The sequence below is a fragment of the Melanerpes formicivorus genome, unplaced genomic scaffold (assembly GCF_026170545.1).
Source record: "Melanerpes formicivorus ecotype bairdi unplaced genomic scaffold, bMelFor1.0.p_v2 SCAF_87, whole genome shotgun sequence".
NCBI lineage: Eukaryota > Metazoa > Chordata > Aves > Piciformes > Picidae > Melanerpes > Melanerpes formicivorus.
In genome coordinates, this window is record NW_027142439.1 from 487,739 (window position 1) to 504,425 (window position 16,687).

A 16,687-nucleotide genomic window follows, 5' to 3' on the forward strand; every position below is an offset into this window, starting at 1 on the left:
GCCTTCTTCTCTTAACCATAGAATGCTAAGGGTCAAAATGGGCTTCAGTGATCATCAGTTCAACCCCCCTGCAAAGCAGGAGCACTCAGGGCAGGTCACACAGGAATGCATCCAGGCAGGTTTAGAAGACCTCCAGAGAAGGAGACTCCACAACTTCTCTGGGCAGCCTGCTCCAGGGCTCTGTCATCCTCACAGTAAGAAAGCTTTTCCTCATGTTGAGGTGGAATTTCCTGCAACTGAGTTCACATCCACTGCCCCTTGGCCTGCCACTGGGTATCACTGAAAAGAGTCTGGCTCCATCCTTCAGGTATGTGTAGACACTGACAAGGTCCCCTCTCAGCCTGCTCTTCTCCAGGCTGAACAAACCCCCTTACAGTAAACTGCTGCCTTGGATGGTCAGCAGTCACAAAGCACTGTCAGGAGGTTTCCTCCATTGTTCAGTCTCATTAATGACATCAGCTATTGCTTCACCTAGCCACATAAAGTCAGATGTGCCATCTTGAAATACAGTTTGCTTTCCCAGAGGAAAAGCTGCAGCAGCTCCTTCTCCCAGCCCCTTTACAGACTGAGACCTCTTTGGGTCCTTACTGGCCAGAAGTCCTCAAGCTGTGCCAGGGGAAGTTTAGGCTGGAGGTGAGGAGAAAGTTCTTCACTGAGAGAGTTGTTAGCCATTGGAATGTGCTGCCCAGGGAGGTGGTGGAGTCACCCTCCCTGGAGGTGCTCAAGAGGGGATTGGATGTGGCACTTGGTGCCATGGTCTAGTCATGAGGTCTGTGGTGACAGCTTGGACTCGATGATCTCTCTCCAACCTTGGTGATTCTGTGAGTCCATCACTGAGAGGTCTCTGGGTGGAAGAAAGCAAGCAGGACATACCCACAACCACACAGAAAAGGAAGGGGAAATGAAAGACAGGATCTAGAGCAACCCCCTCCTACCTTAATGACTTTGTCTGTCCCTGAGGTCAAGAGCCATCCCCTGGTGGCATCAAAGTGCACGTGAACGATGTTGTGCTTACTGTCATGGAAAGTAGCTGTGGGTGCTCTCCTGAAGGAAGGGATCCACAAGTCAGCAAAGGCCATACTGCAGGATTGCCCCCAGAGCTCTTTAGTAGGAAGTCAGTGTTTGAGTGCTACAGGAAGTCACTAATTCAGCAGCCCCTCTGTAAGCTCCACCTTGGAAGCCTTCTGGCCCGAGGAAACAGGGGCGGAAGCCTCTGCAGCCCACCCAGTTTAGTAGGCACCACAGCCTTACTGCTTGGGAAAGAGCCCAGGAACCCCCCTGCCAGGCTGCTCTGCCAAAGCCCCACATCTGCCCAGGCCCTCCCAGCTGCAGGAGCTGTGTCCCCTTGCAGGGCAGGCTGGGCCAGAGCCCACACTCACTCTTCCTCGGTTATGGACTCGTGGCAGCTGTCGCAGACCCTCACTTCAAACTCGAAGCCCATCAGGGGGATGGAGGAGCGCTTGGAGCTGCATTTGCCACACACAGCTTTCCCACACTTCCTGCAGTGGTGCTGCAGGGAACAAAGCACAGGAAGATGTCTTCAGTCACCAGCTGAGCAGATGGCTGCTCGAGTCCCGCTGGATGTACTGCCTCACTCCAGCAAGACCCAGCCGAGGCTGCAGGGAACAGCAAAGTGGCTCTCAGGGGAGGCACAGGAAGATAGCCAAGGGCTCCAGAAGAAAGGCTGGGGTGGAAGTCTTGCCCCTCCACTGCCTGGTCACTGGCATGGACACTGGGAGCTGGCAGATGAAGCACTACTCAGGCTATGTGAATTCCTCTCCAGAGTGACACCACACACCACCCAGTAAATCTTTGCTATCTCCACCACTTAGCATCCCTGGATGTAGCTGTGGGGGAGGGCTTCGACACCCAGTGTGACAGAGGTGCTTCAACAGGGTAGAAAGCAGAGTGAGGAAGTCCAGGCTGTACTCTTGTTGTCAGCACAGCCATAGATGGGCAAGGAGCTCCTCTATGCCCCCAGGAGTTGCATCCCAGCTAGCCTGGCATTTCCTGCAGGGCTGGGAGTTGTAGCTACCCTTCTCCCTGGCAGGCTCAGTCTGGGGACTTCAGGCTTAGCACCACGGCTCAGCAGCAGGCTGTACATCAAAATGTCCCCAGGTCAAGGCAAGAGAGAGCTACACTAGCACAGTGCCATCCTGGTCTATAGACATCTAGTCACCTCAGGCCACTTCTTGTCAGCCCCAGAAGCACCAGAGTTTTTGATGCTCCCTGTCTCACCTGTCCTCCTGCACTGGCTGCACAGGACTGCAAGGCTGCCTCGCCAGCCACAGAGCAGCCAGGCTGTGAGGAGCATTACACAAAGAGCAGCTGCAGCTCAGCTCTGCCCCAATCACCTGACTGCTCCAGCTTCCATGAGAGCAAGCCTTTCAGCATTGTTCCCCCCCACCCCCCAATGCCTGCCATCTACAGCGCTCTGCACAGCTCCTGCTGGGCAGGAAACGGCAGCAGCCTGCTGCAGGCAGACCAGGGAGCCTTTTCCAGCACACTCTGAGCAGTCACAGATGTTTACCTAACCTCACTGGAGGCAGCTGGGCTTCCAGCACAGTCTCCAGTAATCAGCTGCAAATTTCTTTCTGCATTGTGCTTAACTGACAGTAACAAAATCCCACAGGGATAAAGCCAGGCGAGGCTCAAAAGCTGTTCGCCCAGCCCGAGGCCTGTGGGACCGGCTGAAAACCACCACCCAACCAACACACCACCAACAACCCCAAACAAACCAACAGCCAAAGAACCCACCCACCCCAAACCAACCACCCAACAAACAGAAGGCCAAAGAAGTGTGTTCCTCCTGCCCACAAAACCAAGCCCCTCCAGCAGGGAGTCCGCCCCCTGCTACCCAGCGCTCGGTGGAACAACAAACTGAACACACTCAAGGCTTTGGGGGGGGGGAAAGAGGTTACCATGAGACAGGAGCCTGATTTCACCACATGAGCACACAAAAGGACACATACAAACCTGCCTGAGGCCTATTTTCTTACTGTCCCACATCTGCTTGAAGTTCCAGAAGAAAGGTTGCTCACACTTTTGACAGGAATCGCTGTCCAGCCACTCGGGGGTCTGCAACACACACACACAGAGTGGGGGTGAGCAGCAAACAGAAAAGCTTCCAAGGGAGCCTAGAGACAGGACAAGTAAGATGCATTAGAGTGCAACTGCACTTGGCCAGAACTCCTCATTTTCACTGGAGGTTGTTTTGACCCTTCCCTGGGATGTCTTCTTCGGCTCAGCTCTGAGCCTTGAAGGACACAAGAACACTTCTCACCCAAATCAGGAAGCAGACTTTGATCATAAGATTGCAAAAATAAGCCAGGAACAGAGAAGCCTTCCTCACCTTTCCAAGCCTGGAATCAGCAATGGGAGATTTCAAGCTGTGCCAGGGGAGGTTCAGGCTGGAGGTTAGGAGGTTGTCCAGGGAGGTGGTTGGGGCCCTGTCCCTGGAGGTGTTTAAGGCCAGGCTGGCTGAGGCTGTGGCCAGGCTGATGTAGTGTGGGGTGTCCCTGCCCATGGCAGGGGGGTTGGAATGAGCTGATCCTTGTGGTCCCTTCCAACCCTGACTGATTCTATGATTCTAAGTCCACCTATGTCTAAGTCACCTACACAGAGAGAGTGATTGCCCATTGGAATGGGCTGCCTGGGGAGGTGGTGGAGTCACCATCCCTGGAGGTGTTCAGGAGGAGAATTGATGGGGTGCTTGGTGCCATGGGTTAGTTGATTAGGTGGTGTTGAGTGATAGGATGGACTTGATGATCTCAAAGGTTCAATCCCCTCTTGAACACTCCAGGGATGGGGACTCCACCACCTCCCTGGGCAGCACATCCCAATGGCCAATCTCTCTTGCTGGGAAGAATTTCTTTCTAACATCCAGCCTAAACCTCCCCTGGCACAGCTTGAGACTGTGTCCTCTTGTTCTGGTGCTGGGTGCCTGGCAGAAGAGACCAACCCCCTCCTGGCTACAACCTCTGCCTGTCTACAACCCCCTTTAAGGTAGTTGTAGAGAGCAAGAAGGTCTCCCCTGAGCCTCCTCTTCTCCAGGCTAAGCAACCCCAGCTCCCTCAGCCTCTCCTCACAGGGCTGTGCTCCAGACCCCTCCCCAGCTTTGTTGCCCTTCTCTGGACACCTTCCAGCATCTCAACAGCTTTCCTAACCTGAGGAGCCCAGACCTGGACACAGGACTCAAGGTGTGACCTAACCAGTGCAGTGTACAGGGGCAGAATGACCTCCCTGCTCCTGCTGGCCACACTCTTCCTGATGCAGGCCAGGATGCCATTGGCCCTCTTGGCTGCCTGGGCACACTGCAGGCTCATGTTCAGCCTACTCTCAACCAGTACCCCCAGGTCCCTCTCTGCCTGGCTGCTCTCAGCCACTCTGACCCCAGCCTGTAGCTCTGCCTGGGGTTGCTGTGGCCAAAGTGCAGCCCCTGGCACTTGGACTTGTTGAATGCCATCTTGTTGGCCTCTGCCCACCTGCCCAGCCTGGCAAGGTCTCTCTGCAGAGCTCTCCAACCCTCTAACAGATCAACTCCTACCCCTGGCTTGGTGTCATCTGCAAGCTTACTCATGACTGACTCACCCCCCTCATCCAGATCATCAGTGAAGATATTGAACAGGATGGGGCCCAGCACTGAGCCCTGGGGGATCAGTCTCAGAAAGGGCTGAGAGGAGGCTGCTCCCACAGCGCCCAAGGCCCAGGGTGCACTGCTGCACCCCTCTACATGCATTGGCAGAGCAGAACAAAAGCAGTTGGGAGCATGTGGGTGAAATCTTCCTGTTTGGATTGTCAAAGTCATTGTTTACCCCACTTCTACATGGTTACACCAGAAGGAGGGAAGGGAGGCAGAGCAGCAGGTGAGATTGAAGCTGCAGTTAAATCTCTTAGAACAAGAACAAGAAGCAGCAGCAGCCCTGGGTTGTGCATTTCCAGGGATGACAAAGAGCAATCTTGTTTTGTTCCCTCAGCCCTCCCCCCCAGAATTATCCAGCTACCCATTTACCTCTGAACTGGTAACATTCCTCATGGTGGTGTGAAAAACACAGCAGAGCATCTCACAATGCCCTCCCTGGGGGATGCTTTTCAGAGCAGCAGCCTCAAGGGTGAGAGCCATTGAGCAGCTCACTTAAGCTGCGCTCTCTGCCAGCCGACCTCCCCTGCGCCACCGTACCCAAGGCAGGACACAGCCGCTGTGCAACAGCTGCAGCACGCCCCAGAGCGTTCCCAAAGCCTGGAATGGCCTTGTGCAGGCTGAAAGTTAGGTCCCTTCTTCCCAAGACTGTTTCAGACCAAATGGACATGAGCCAAGCATCTACCTCCTGCCTCTCAACATCCATGTTCCAGACGACGATCCCTCCGTCCGCGCCGCAGGAGATGAGCTGCCGGGTGTGGTGAGCGTAGGAGAGGGACTGAACTCTGTCACTGCAAAAGAACCAAGACAGGGACTGACCAACCCTCTATGGCCAGTGCAGACTATATAACAAAGTGGCATAACCACCTGCTTGCCCATATGGTTTCCTCCCTGCCTCTCTCTGCACAGCATCCATCAGACGCAAGTCAGCTTTTGCTCTCCAGCTGAGACCAGAATCACAGAGCCATAGAATCATAGAATTGTTAGGGGTGGAAGGGACCACAAGGATCATCCAGTTCCAACCCCCCTGCCAAGGGCAGGGACACCCCACACTAGATCAGCCTGGCCAGAGCCTCATCCAGCCTGGGCTTAAACACCTCCAGGGACAGGGCCCCAACCACCTCCCTGGCAGTGTGCCCAGGTGGCCAAGAAGGCCAATGGCATCCTGGCCTGCATCAGGAAGAGTGTGGCCAGCAGGAGCAGGGAGGTCATTCTGCCCCTGTACACTGCACTGGTTAGGCCACACCTTGAGTCCTGTGTCCAGTTCTGGGCCCCTCAGTTTAAGAAGGACATTGAGACTTGAAGGTGTCCAGAGAAGGGCAACAAGGCTGGGGAGAGGCCTTGAGCACAGCCCTGTGAGGAGAGGCTGAGGGAGCTGGGGTTGCTTAGCCTGGAGAGGAGGAGGCTCAGGGGAGACCTTCTTGCTCTCTACAACTACCTGAAGGGAGGTTGTAGCCAGGTTCTCCCAGGCAAGCAGCACCAGAACAAGAGGACACAGTCTCAAGCTGTGCCAGGGGAGGTTCAGGCTGGAGGTGAGGAGAAAGTTCTTCACTGAGAGAGTCATTCATCATTGGGATGTGCTGCCCAGGGAGGTATCACAGTATCACAGTATCACTTAGGTTGGAAGAGACCTCGAGGATCATCGAGTCCAACCTGACACCGCAGACCCCATGACTAGACCATGGCACCAAGTGCCACATCCAATCTCCTCTTGAACGCCTCCAGGGTCGATGACTCAACCACCTCCCTGGGCAACCCATTCCAATGCCGATGGTGGAGTCACCATCACTGGAGGTGTTCAGGAGGGGATTGGATGTGGCACTTGGTGCCATGGTCTAGCCATGAGGTCTGTGGTGACAGGTTGGACTCGATGATCCTCGAGGTCTCTTCCAACCTTAGTGATGCTGTGAGACTGTGAGACTGTGATTCCAGGGCTTCACCACTCTCCTGGGGAAGAACTTCCTCCTCACCTCCAGCCTGAATCGCCCCACCTCCAGCTTCATTCCATTGCCCCTAGTCCTAGCACTGCCTGAATCACAGAATCATAGAATGTTTAGGGTTGGAAGGGACCCCAAGGATCATCCAGTTCCAACCCCCCTGCCATGGGCAGGGACAATATGATGCCATATATATATATTGCCAGACTATATATTGCCAGGTCCTCATCTTGATAGGTGGACAAAGCAAGCTCTGGTGTTTGGTGTGACCTCAAGGCCTTGTTGATAGAGTGGAATCAGAGTGTTGCTCAGCTGGGTAGCATCCCCAAAAGCAAAGGACTTGCTCTGATTACTGCTTTTGCTGCTCCTGAGATGGGGAGTTCCAGCTGCACTGGGATATCTGGAGAGAGGAGCAGCTCCTGGGCCCTCCACAGGCACCCCTGCATGGGTAAGTGCAGCCCCAGCAGCACACCTTCCTGTCACACAGTGGCATTAATCACTGATCTTTGCACCATCTAGGAATGAAGCACCAAGGAAGACTTTCTTTCAACACTAATAAGCACAAAGGGTTCAAAAGAATGCTACAGGGATCACTAAACTCTGCCTAAGCATTCCCTAGGTGAGGTGAGAGACAGAGCTGCTTTGGCTTCCTCCTTCCAGGAAAAAGCAACATGGGAAAACTGATTCAGTGTAAAGCTTCACAGGTGTGCTCATCCCTTCATAGGAGGGAGGAAACCAAGCCTCAGCTCCAACTGTTTGCAACCTGGGAAACAAACATCAGGCCACACCATTGTGGATGAAAGAGCAAGTTACAAAGGGACAGAACTGAGCAGACAGGGCTGAAAAGATGCCTCAGCATTTGGTTCTCCTTGCTCCTACCACAGGCCTGGCCTGGTCTGCCCAAAGAACTCCCAGGGTAATGCCTTTCTTTGTGCAGATGGCTGCTCCTCCCTAGCTGAAGGCATTGATGGATGGGTCAGGCTCCACACAGCTTGGTGCCTCCCCAGCACCCACCTGCCAATGCCAGAGGCACCATCAGGAGAAACATTTCTCAAGTGCCTCAGGAACCAAGCCTCTCTGCTGTGCAGTGCCAGCCAACAGCCAGGCCACAGATTAAGATCCAGAGGCTAACACTGGATTAGAAAGCCCAGCTTCCACAGCACTAAATCTAGCTGCAGTGACCTAACAATGCCACTGGCAGGGTACAAGGATTATCAGGGAATCTCAGCAGGAGCTCTGCAGGGCTCTGAGATCCCAGAGACATCCAACTCACTCAGCAGAGTGAAGCACCACTCAATTTGCAGCAAACAGACCACAACCACTGCAGGCTTGTGCTGCTCCAGACCTGCCCCTGGCTTGTTTTGCTCTCACAGATTGCACTGGCTTGGAAGGGACATCTTCTCCAAGCCCCCTGCAGTGAGCAGGGACACGACCAACTAGATCACTAAGTCTGATCTCGAGTGTCCCCAGGCACAGGGCCTCAACCACATCCCTGGGCAACCTGTTCAAACATTTTTCCTCTCTCATTCTGTATCTAAACCTCAATCTACCCTGCTCCAGTTTCAAACCACTGCCTCTCACCCTGTCACTACAAGCCCTTCTAAACAGGCCTTCCCCAGCCTTCCTGTGGGTCCCTTTCAGACATTGACAGGTATCTGTCAGGTCTCTCAGGATCCTTTTCTTCCCCAGAATGAACAGCCCCAACTCATTCACAGAAGAGGTGCTCCAGCTCTCTGTTACTCTTTGTGGCCCTCCTCTGGACCTGCCCCCAGCATGCTGAAAGAAGCTGGTTGTGTTGCCAGTGTTAAAAGGCTAGGAGGTCATAGAGTCAGAGAATCAGTAAGGCTGGAAAAGACCTCAGAGATCATCAAGTCCAACCTGTCATGCAGCATCTCATGACTAACTAAACCATGGCTCCAAGTGCCACATCCAATCCCCTCTTGAACACCTCCAGGGATGGGGACTCCACCACCTCCCTGGGCAGCACATCCCAGTGGCCAATAACTCTTTCTGGGAAGAACTTTCTCCTCACCTCCAGCCTAAACTTCCCCTGGCACAGCTTGAGACTGTGTCCTCTTGTTCTGGTGCTGGTTGCTTGAGAGAAGAGACCAACCCCTTCCCAGCTACAACCTCCCTTCAGGTAGTTGTAGAGAGCAAGAAGGTCTCCCCTGAGCCTCCTCTTCTCCATTGCAACCAGAGCTGTTCTGCTGCCTACTCAATGCCCAGTAAGCCAACAGGATTATCTTGTTGAAAGACTTCTACTGTGCCACAAAACTGTGAGACCTGTAGGTGCCAGGAAGCCTCTCTGCAGAGGGGAGGTGGGGAAGGCTCCTATGGGTCAGGCAGACGGCTTAGCATCCCGGCTGCAGGCAGCGGGGCACGGGAGCTGGAGCCGAGGGAAGGCTGACTCAGTGTCAAAGCCTGATGCTCCCTCTAGGGGAAGGCAAGATCCTGGCACCTGAAAGCAAGGATTTGCCTGCAGCTGTTTCGTTTGAGGACCCTTCTCTCTCCAGCCAGGGGCAAGCTCTGACATTGCACAGTCAGGACTGCAGACACTGTGGCTGCTTTCACCACCCTTTGCAGACTCTCAAGCGCTGTAAGGCTCACTGTGAGCAACTGACTGAAGCTGTGTATGGAGCACAGGGAGTCATGAGTTGAGGCTCATGAAGAGTGCAACCTTTGGGCTGTTTGTTTCCAGATGTGGCTTCTGGATTGAGCTCTCCTCCCATTCAAGCGAAAGGAAGGGCTCTGAACGTACTTGTGGCCTTGCAACTCGATGGCTGTTCCTTTTCTTCCTCCAATGTCCCACATTATGATGGAGTGGTCAGAACTGCCTGAGAACAAAACTCGCTGTATTGGGTCCCAGCAGAGAGCAGTGACACCACCTGAAAGAAAAGGAGATGCACACATGAGTCACTTCAGTACAGGAAGAGGAAGAGAAGAATCTAGCTGGGCACTTACAAAGAGACACAACAAGAAAGATGGAGACCAAACTGCAGGTCTCCTCAGCAAGGGCCATGCAGCCACTGTGCTTGCCAGCTGAAAGCTAACAGCCTAGCACACCTCCTGAAGCCCCATCCTGCTCCTCTGCTGCCACTCACAGCAATGACACCATCCAGCAGTAAAGCCTAATGGAAGGATGCTCATGATGTGACTACACAGCTTTTCACCTGCCTCAGCCCCAGGAGATGACAAAAGACAAGCCAGTGGGGAATATTATGGGCCTCTACAGCATCCTAGCACAGGAATGGAATTACCTTGCTCCACCTCCTGGCTGAGCCACTAGGGTTCAGTCAGAGAGGAGGGATATGAAGAGAAAATGCTGAGGCACGACCACCATTTCTCCTATTAGATGGCAGGACCACATCCCAGGGCTGCTGGCTTTAAAACTTGATGGGACACAAGTCCAGTCAGTGCAACAAGCAGTTAATGCCTTGTGGGCTGCATGCTAGGAAGAAGTTCTTCCCAGCAAGAGAGATTGGCCATGGGAATGTGCTGCCCAGGGAGGTGGTGGAGTCAGCGTTCAGGAGGAGACTTGCTGGGGTGCTTGGTGCCATGGGTTAGCTGTTTGGGTGGTGTTGGATTGGTTGATGGGTTGGACACGATGGTCTTGAAGGTCTCTTCCAACCTGGTCTGTTCTTTCTATCCTATCCTATCCTATCCTATCCTATCCTATCCTATCCTATCCTATCCTATCCTATCCTATCCTATCCTATCCTATCACTTGATGTGCTCAGGAAAACCCACACTGCCTAAAACATCTGCCTGATCCACTGGGGCAAAAGCATCTGCCTAGAGGGGTCTTTCCTGAAGCAGCATCATTTCCCCCCTAGAATTACCACAGCTCATTGTAGCCTCAGTGGTGTAACTAGCAGCTACTGATGCTGGTGCTTTCTGCCATGGAAGTATTCTGGTCAGAAGTCTGATCACTCTTGCTTGTACCAATAACAATTTCTCTGAACTGTAGTGACAACTTAAGCTCTATCTCCCTGCCAGGAGTCAAACCACCACAACACTAAGCAGAGATGAAGAGCAAAATCAGGTGTCCTCCTGAAGCCTTACCTGTGTGTCCCTTAAATGTTGTCACAAGGCTGCAGGACTCCTGCTCCAGTTTGAGTATGGTCACTTGTCCGGAGTGATCACCCACGAACACGTGCCGGGTTTCCACGTCAAACCTGAGGGGGGAAAGCTGAGGAAAACACACTGCTCATCCAAGCCTTGCCTTCAGCACTGGATGGTAGGAAGAAGCTCCTCCCAGCAAGAGAGATTGGCCATGGGAATGTGCTGCCCAGGGAGGTGGTGGAGTCTCCATCACTGGAGGTGTTTTGGAGGAGACTTGATGGGGTGCTTGGTGCCATGGGTTAGTTGATTAGGTGGTGTTGGATGATAGGTTGGACTGGATGATCTCAAAGGTCTTTTCCAACTTGGTCTACTCTATTCTATTCTATTCTATTCTATTCTATTCTATTCTATTCTATTCTATTCTATTCTATTCTATTCTATTCCATTCCATTCCATTCCATTCCATTCCATCCCATTCCATTATATTCCACTCCACTCCACTCCATTCATTCCATTATATTCCATTCCATTCCATTCCATCCATTCCACTCCATTCCATTCCATTCCATTCCATTCCATTCCATTCCATTCCATTCCATTCCATTCCATTCCATTCCATTCCATTCCACTCCACTCCATTCCTACATTGTCACCTCTTGAAAGTGCACCACTCTCCAGGCAGTGCTCAGAGTGCACTTCCAGGCATCAAGCTCATAGCTCTTTACATTCAGACTGCAGTTTCCCTGAGTAAACCACAGTGAGGACAAATGAGATTGTTCCAAATGAGACTACCCCAGAGGACACAGTGTGTGGGTTTGTTGTGGAACACCTTTGGAGTGGCTCTTCACCATGACCAGAGGAGTCACCTCCCCAGACTCTAACACAGCTGCTAGAGTTGGATGGTGTCCACTCCCCCTCTCCCTTCCCCAGGTGGTACAAAACAAAACAACTCATGTTCCACTTCTGCTGGGTCTGTATAGCAAGGTTTGGGGAGGGGGAGGCAGTTCCACAGGGCTGGCTTCTGCTAAAACCTGCCAGAAGCTTCCCCTGTGTCAGGTAGAGCCAATGCCAGCTGGCTCCAAGACAGATCCACTGCTGGCCAAGGCTGAGTGCATCACTGACACTGGAAATGCCTCTGTGACAGCAAATTCAGGAAGGGAGAGAAAACATCTCTGTACAACTGCAGCCAGGGAGAAGAGTGGGAGTATGTGAGAGAAGCAACTCTGCAGACACCAAACTGAGTGAAGGAGGAGGAAGTGCTCAGCTACAGCTCATGGGAAGGACTCACACTGGAGAATATAATGGAGGATTCTCTTCTGGGGGAGGGACACTAAGCTGGAGAAGGGAAAGAGCATGAGGAGTCCTTCAGCTGAGAAGGAAGGAGTGGCAGAGGCACCGTGATGAAGTGACTGCTTCTCCTGCCCCCTGTCCCCATGCACCACTGGTGGAGAGGAGGCAGGAAAATCAGGCATGGATTGAAGCCCAGGAGCAAGGGAGGGCTGGGGTGAATGTGCTGTCAGAGTCAGGTTTGTTGCTCATTATCCTGCTCTGATTGGATCACCAATCAATTAAATCCACTTCTCCCAAGTCAAGTCTGGCTTTCCCATGAGAGTGAGTGGTGAGAAGTCTCTCCCTGTCCTTGTCTTGGCCCATGAGCCTGTTGTTGTATTTCCTCTCCTCTGTCCAGCTGAAGAGGGGAGTGAAAGGAACAGCTTTGGTGGGCATCTGGCACCCAGCCAGGGTCAACTCACCAGGGTCAACTCACCACACCTCTCATAGGCTCACAGGATGTTAGGGGTTGGAAGAGACCTCTGAAGATCATCCAGTCCAAGCCCCCTGCCACAGCAGGAGCAGAGAACCCAGCACAGGTCACACAGAACACATCCAGATGGGGCTGGAAAGGCTCCAGAGAAGGAGACTCCACAACCTCTCTGGGCAGCCTGTTCCAGGGCTCTGTCACCCTCACAGGGCAGAAGTTCCTCCTCATGTTGAGGTGGAACCTCCTGTGCTGCAGTTTCCATCCATTGTCCTGTGGCAGGGTGCAAGTGAGCAGAGCCTGTCCCTGTCCCCTCCCTCTTGATCCCCAGCCCTCAGATATTGATAAACATTAATTAAATCCCCTCTCAGGCTTCTCCTCTCCAGGCTGAGCAGCCCCAGGGCTCCCAGCCCCTCCTCACAGGACAGTGCTGCAGTCCCTCAACCATCCTGGTGCTGTCTGATGGCATCCAGGGGAAAAAAATCACTCCTGCAGAACTTTTCTGTTGTTGCTGTTAAACTTGCTCTCTTGACCTGGCACAGCAGAGATTTGCCCACCAAGCAAAATGCTAATTCTGGAGAGATCTCACTGCAGTAGCTGCCACAGGGCTTGGGTTTAGGGAGCTTGGGTTTATGGCCACCATGGGCTTGGGTTTAGGGAGCATGGATGGGTTTGTTCTTTTTGCACAGAGCCAAAGCCAACCATCAGCTGCACTTGTGCCTCAGGAAAGATTTATGGAATAGAAAGTTACTTTGAAATCCCCTCCTTTCACCACCACTTCCCCTTTCCCACCATATCTGCCCCTTTGCCACCCACCTGCCCCATTTCCCCCTTTCCCCCCTCAAACCCACAGCACCTGGGCTCTGCTGGAGTCTCCTCCCACCCCAGCTGTGGCCACTTGGCCCTCCCCACCCACTCCCCTATTTAATCCCCCCCAGGAAGGGCAGCAGCCCCCAGCTGAGCCCATCTGGGCTGAGGATCCTCCTCTCCTCACTGGTGAGTGCCCCTGGGGCACACTGGGTGTGGGTGGTGGTGACAAAAGGCCGGGGGGCCTGGTGGCCCCCCGGTTGTTAGGGCCAGGATTGATGACTGCTCCAATGTCACCCATGGGTGCTGGCTGGGGCTCCTCACTGGGGCTGAGCTCCTCTGGGTGCTGTCTTGGCTGGTGAGGGTCTTGACCCTGGCTCTGGGATGGCTGCAGAAATGGTGGTGGTGGAGCAGGAGCTGTTTAGGCAGGGGGGAGGATGGGGGCAGAGGGAGCAGGGGCCGTTTAGGTGGGGTAGAGGATGGGGGCAGAGGGGGCAGGGGCCGTTTAGGTGGGGTAGAGGATGGTGTAGTCCTCCAATACAGTTCAGCTGACAAATACACCAAGAGGGTATTGGTTTGTTTCAGTTCCCATCCCGCTGCCTAGCTGGACAGACTCTGCCCTCTTCATCCAATCTAATTACCCAGGCAGAGCCCATTCCAGACTGGGTTTATGCACACAGGAGAAACCAAACCAAAGAAACCCCAGCCCCTTGAACACATTCCCCTGCCAAGCTGTTTGCAGTGGCTGTCAGTGATTCTCCTTCCCTCTGCTCTCCACCCCTGTGACCTGATGACCCAACTTAGAATGCTCTCCAGCCCTTCCAACAGTCCCTTCTCTAGAGGGATGTAGGTCACACAGGGCAAATTCCTGCACCACACTCTGAAAGCATTGATCTCCTAGTGAAAACATGAAGCCCAGTCTTTGTCATGTGCATCAGCTGGTACAGGACAAGCTGGTGTTCAGGCAGTAACTCTGAGCCAGCCTCCCCTCTCCTGAGCAGGCAAACCACCCACTGGTGTGCACCATGCACGCTATGGGATGCTCAAGAGCACCCACTGGTGTGCACCATGCACACTATGGGATGCTCAAGAGCACCCACTGGTGTGCACCATGCACGCTATGGGATGCTACAGAGCACCCACTGGTGTGCACCATGCACACTATGGGATGCTACAGAGCACCCACTGGTGTGCACCATGCACACTATGGGATGCTACAGAGCACACACTGGTGTGCACCATGTATGCTATGGGATGCTCAAGAGTCTGTAGATGCCACCCTCTGGGTTCAGCCCCAGGCTCCTACTTCTCCACATCTCTTTTCACTGGCAATAAAGCTGACCTAATATTTCTGTTGTTGCCAGGCAGCTGGGGCAGCTGTAGGTGACTAAACCACTTGAGTGCCCTTCCTGGAGCCCTTTCCCCTTTCTGTACCCCACTTCCCAGCACACAGTGGGCTGCTTCGGGGTGAAGACAAGGCCTCATCACTTTGTATGACAGCAAGTGAACGTTTCCCATGCACCCACACAGGCGTGCTGCCTTCACCACCCTCCTCTCTGGTAGCCTTCATGCTCAGAAGGCAGCACAAGCTGCAGGTTGGAAGGAAGGCCCTGTCTGTATTGATTACAGCAGCAGACCACAATAGGTTGCAGGCCACCCATCGTTGTGCTCAGAAAGGCTCAGCCCCAGATACGCCACAGTGCACTAGGGAGACAAAGCAAGGAGAGCAGACAGCCGAGGGGAGCAGACAGAGATTAGAGCTGGCTTTGAGGCGTAGTCTGACAAATCACTGAACCCACAGATGCACAGAATGGGGGGGAGGCAACCAGGAAAATCAGCTTGAAAGGGCAGCTCGAGTGTAGTGTTGAGAAGCAGCAGTAAAGCTGGGCTGCCAGCAAAGGATACTGCAGGCCGCAGGCGCCGGCGCTGGTGCGGTACCCCCCCAGCCGCTGGCCGCTCTCCGAACAGTGCCAGGTGAAGTGCTTGTCGTGGCCAGTGCTCAGCACCCACTCCATCTCCAGGACAAACAGAATCATAATGACCCTGCTCTGGTGAGCTGGAAATCAAGCAGACAGACACATCATCACCTTGTGGAGATGCCTGCAAATACCAACTCAGTCCAAGTCACAGTCTCACAGTATAACTCGGGTTGGAAATGACCTCGAGGATCATCAAGTCCAAGCTGTCACCACAGACCTCATGACCAGACCATGGCACCAAGTGCCACATCCAATCCCCTCTGGAACACCTCCAGGGTCGGTGACTCCACCACCTCCCTGGGCAGCACATCCCAATGACAAATGACTCGCTTGGTGAAGAACTTTCTCCTCACCTTGAGTCTAAACCTCCCCTGGCACAGCTCCAGTCCCTGCTGACCCTTCCCTACAGAAGAAGCTGAGGGAGCTGGGGTTGCTTAGCCTGGAGAAGAGGAGGCTCAGGGGAGACCTTCTTGCTCTCTACAACTCCCTGAAGGGAGGTTGTAGCCAGGTGGGGGTTGGTCTCTTCTCCCAGGCAAGCAGCACCAGAACAAGAGGACACAGTCTCAGGCTGCACCAGGGGAGGTTTAGGCTGGATGTTAGGAGGAAGTTCTACACAGAGAGAGTGATTGCCCATTGGAATGTGCTGCCTGGGGAGGTGGTGGAGTCACCATCCCTGGAGGTGTTCAGGAGGAGACTTGCTGGGGTGCTTGGTGCCATGGGTTAGTTGTTTAGGTGGTGTTGGATTGGTTGATGGGTTGGACATGATGATCTTGAAGGTCTCTTCCAACCTGGTCTATTCTACTCTATTTAATAGTCCTGTTGGCACAAGCTGCCATGCAAGCTTGTAAGGTCTCTGCTTTACATGGAAAAAAAGCAGAGACAAGATGTAATTCCTTCCACCCCTACTGCAGCCATTTAGCTTCTACAGTTGCACAAGTCCTGCTTCCACCACTGTACCATCAGCAATAAAGATGCCAATAGGGAAAGGTCTCCAGGCTCTAGCTAAACCTCTTTTGAGCTGGTTTTATGACAGCAGTGCTGTGCTGCTGCTGTTCCTGCTGGGAGGTCTGGTGAATGTGGGCTGCAGATTAGAATAGAATGAACCAGGTTGGAAAAGACCTTCAAGAGCATCAAGTCCAACCTATCACCCAGCACCATCTGATCAACTCAACCATGGCACCAAGTGCCTCAGCCAGGCTCTTCCTAAACACCTCCAGTGATGGTGACTCCACCACCTCCCCAGGCAGCCCATTCCAATGGGCAATCACTCTCTCTGTGTAGAACTTCTTCCTAACACCCAACCTAAACCTCCCCTGGCTTCCTGTGGTTTCAGTGGGCCACAGGAATAGGTGGCACCATTCAACTCTCCTAAATCTCCTATTTCCTCCTAAAGCTTCTAGAAGGCAATGTACAAAGGTGCAAACTCTTTGCTAGATGTACTACTGCCTGTGGAAGGTGAGGCAGCTCCCTCTGGCTTATCCTTTGCTTACCCTCCCTTTTCTACACC

At 53.4% G+C, this 16,687-nt stretch overlaps 1 protein-coding gene across 1 annotated transcript in view; it reads right to left on the bottom strand.

The window, feature by feature from the left end:
* WDFY2 (WD repeat and FYVE domain containing 2) overlaps positions 1-16,687 on the bottom strand; it is a 64,007-nt gene that overhangs the window by 2,446 nt on the left and 44,874 nt on the right. Inside the window, 7 exon segments of the mRNA XM_068165206.1 lie at positions 936-1,044; positions 1,380-1,510; positions 2,977-3,078; positions 5,325-5,430; positions 9,335-9,461; positions 10,639-10,751; positions 15,107-15,257. Coding sequence (XP_068021307.1) covers positions 936-1,044; positions 1,380-1,510; positions 2,977-3,078; positions 5,325-5,430; positions 9,335-9,461; positions 10,639-10,751; positions 15,107-15,257 — 839 coding nt within the window.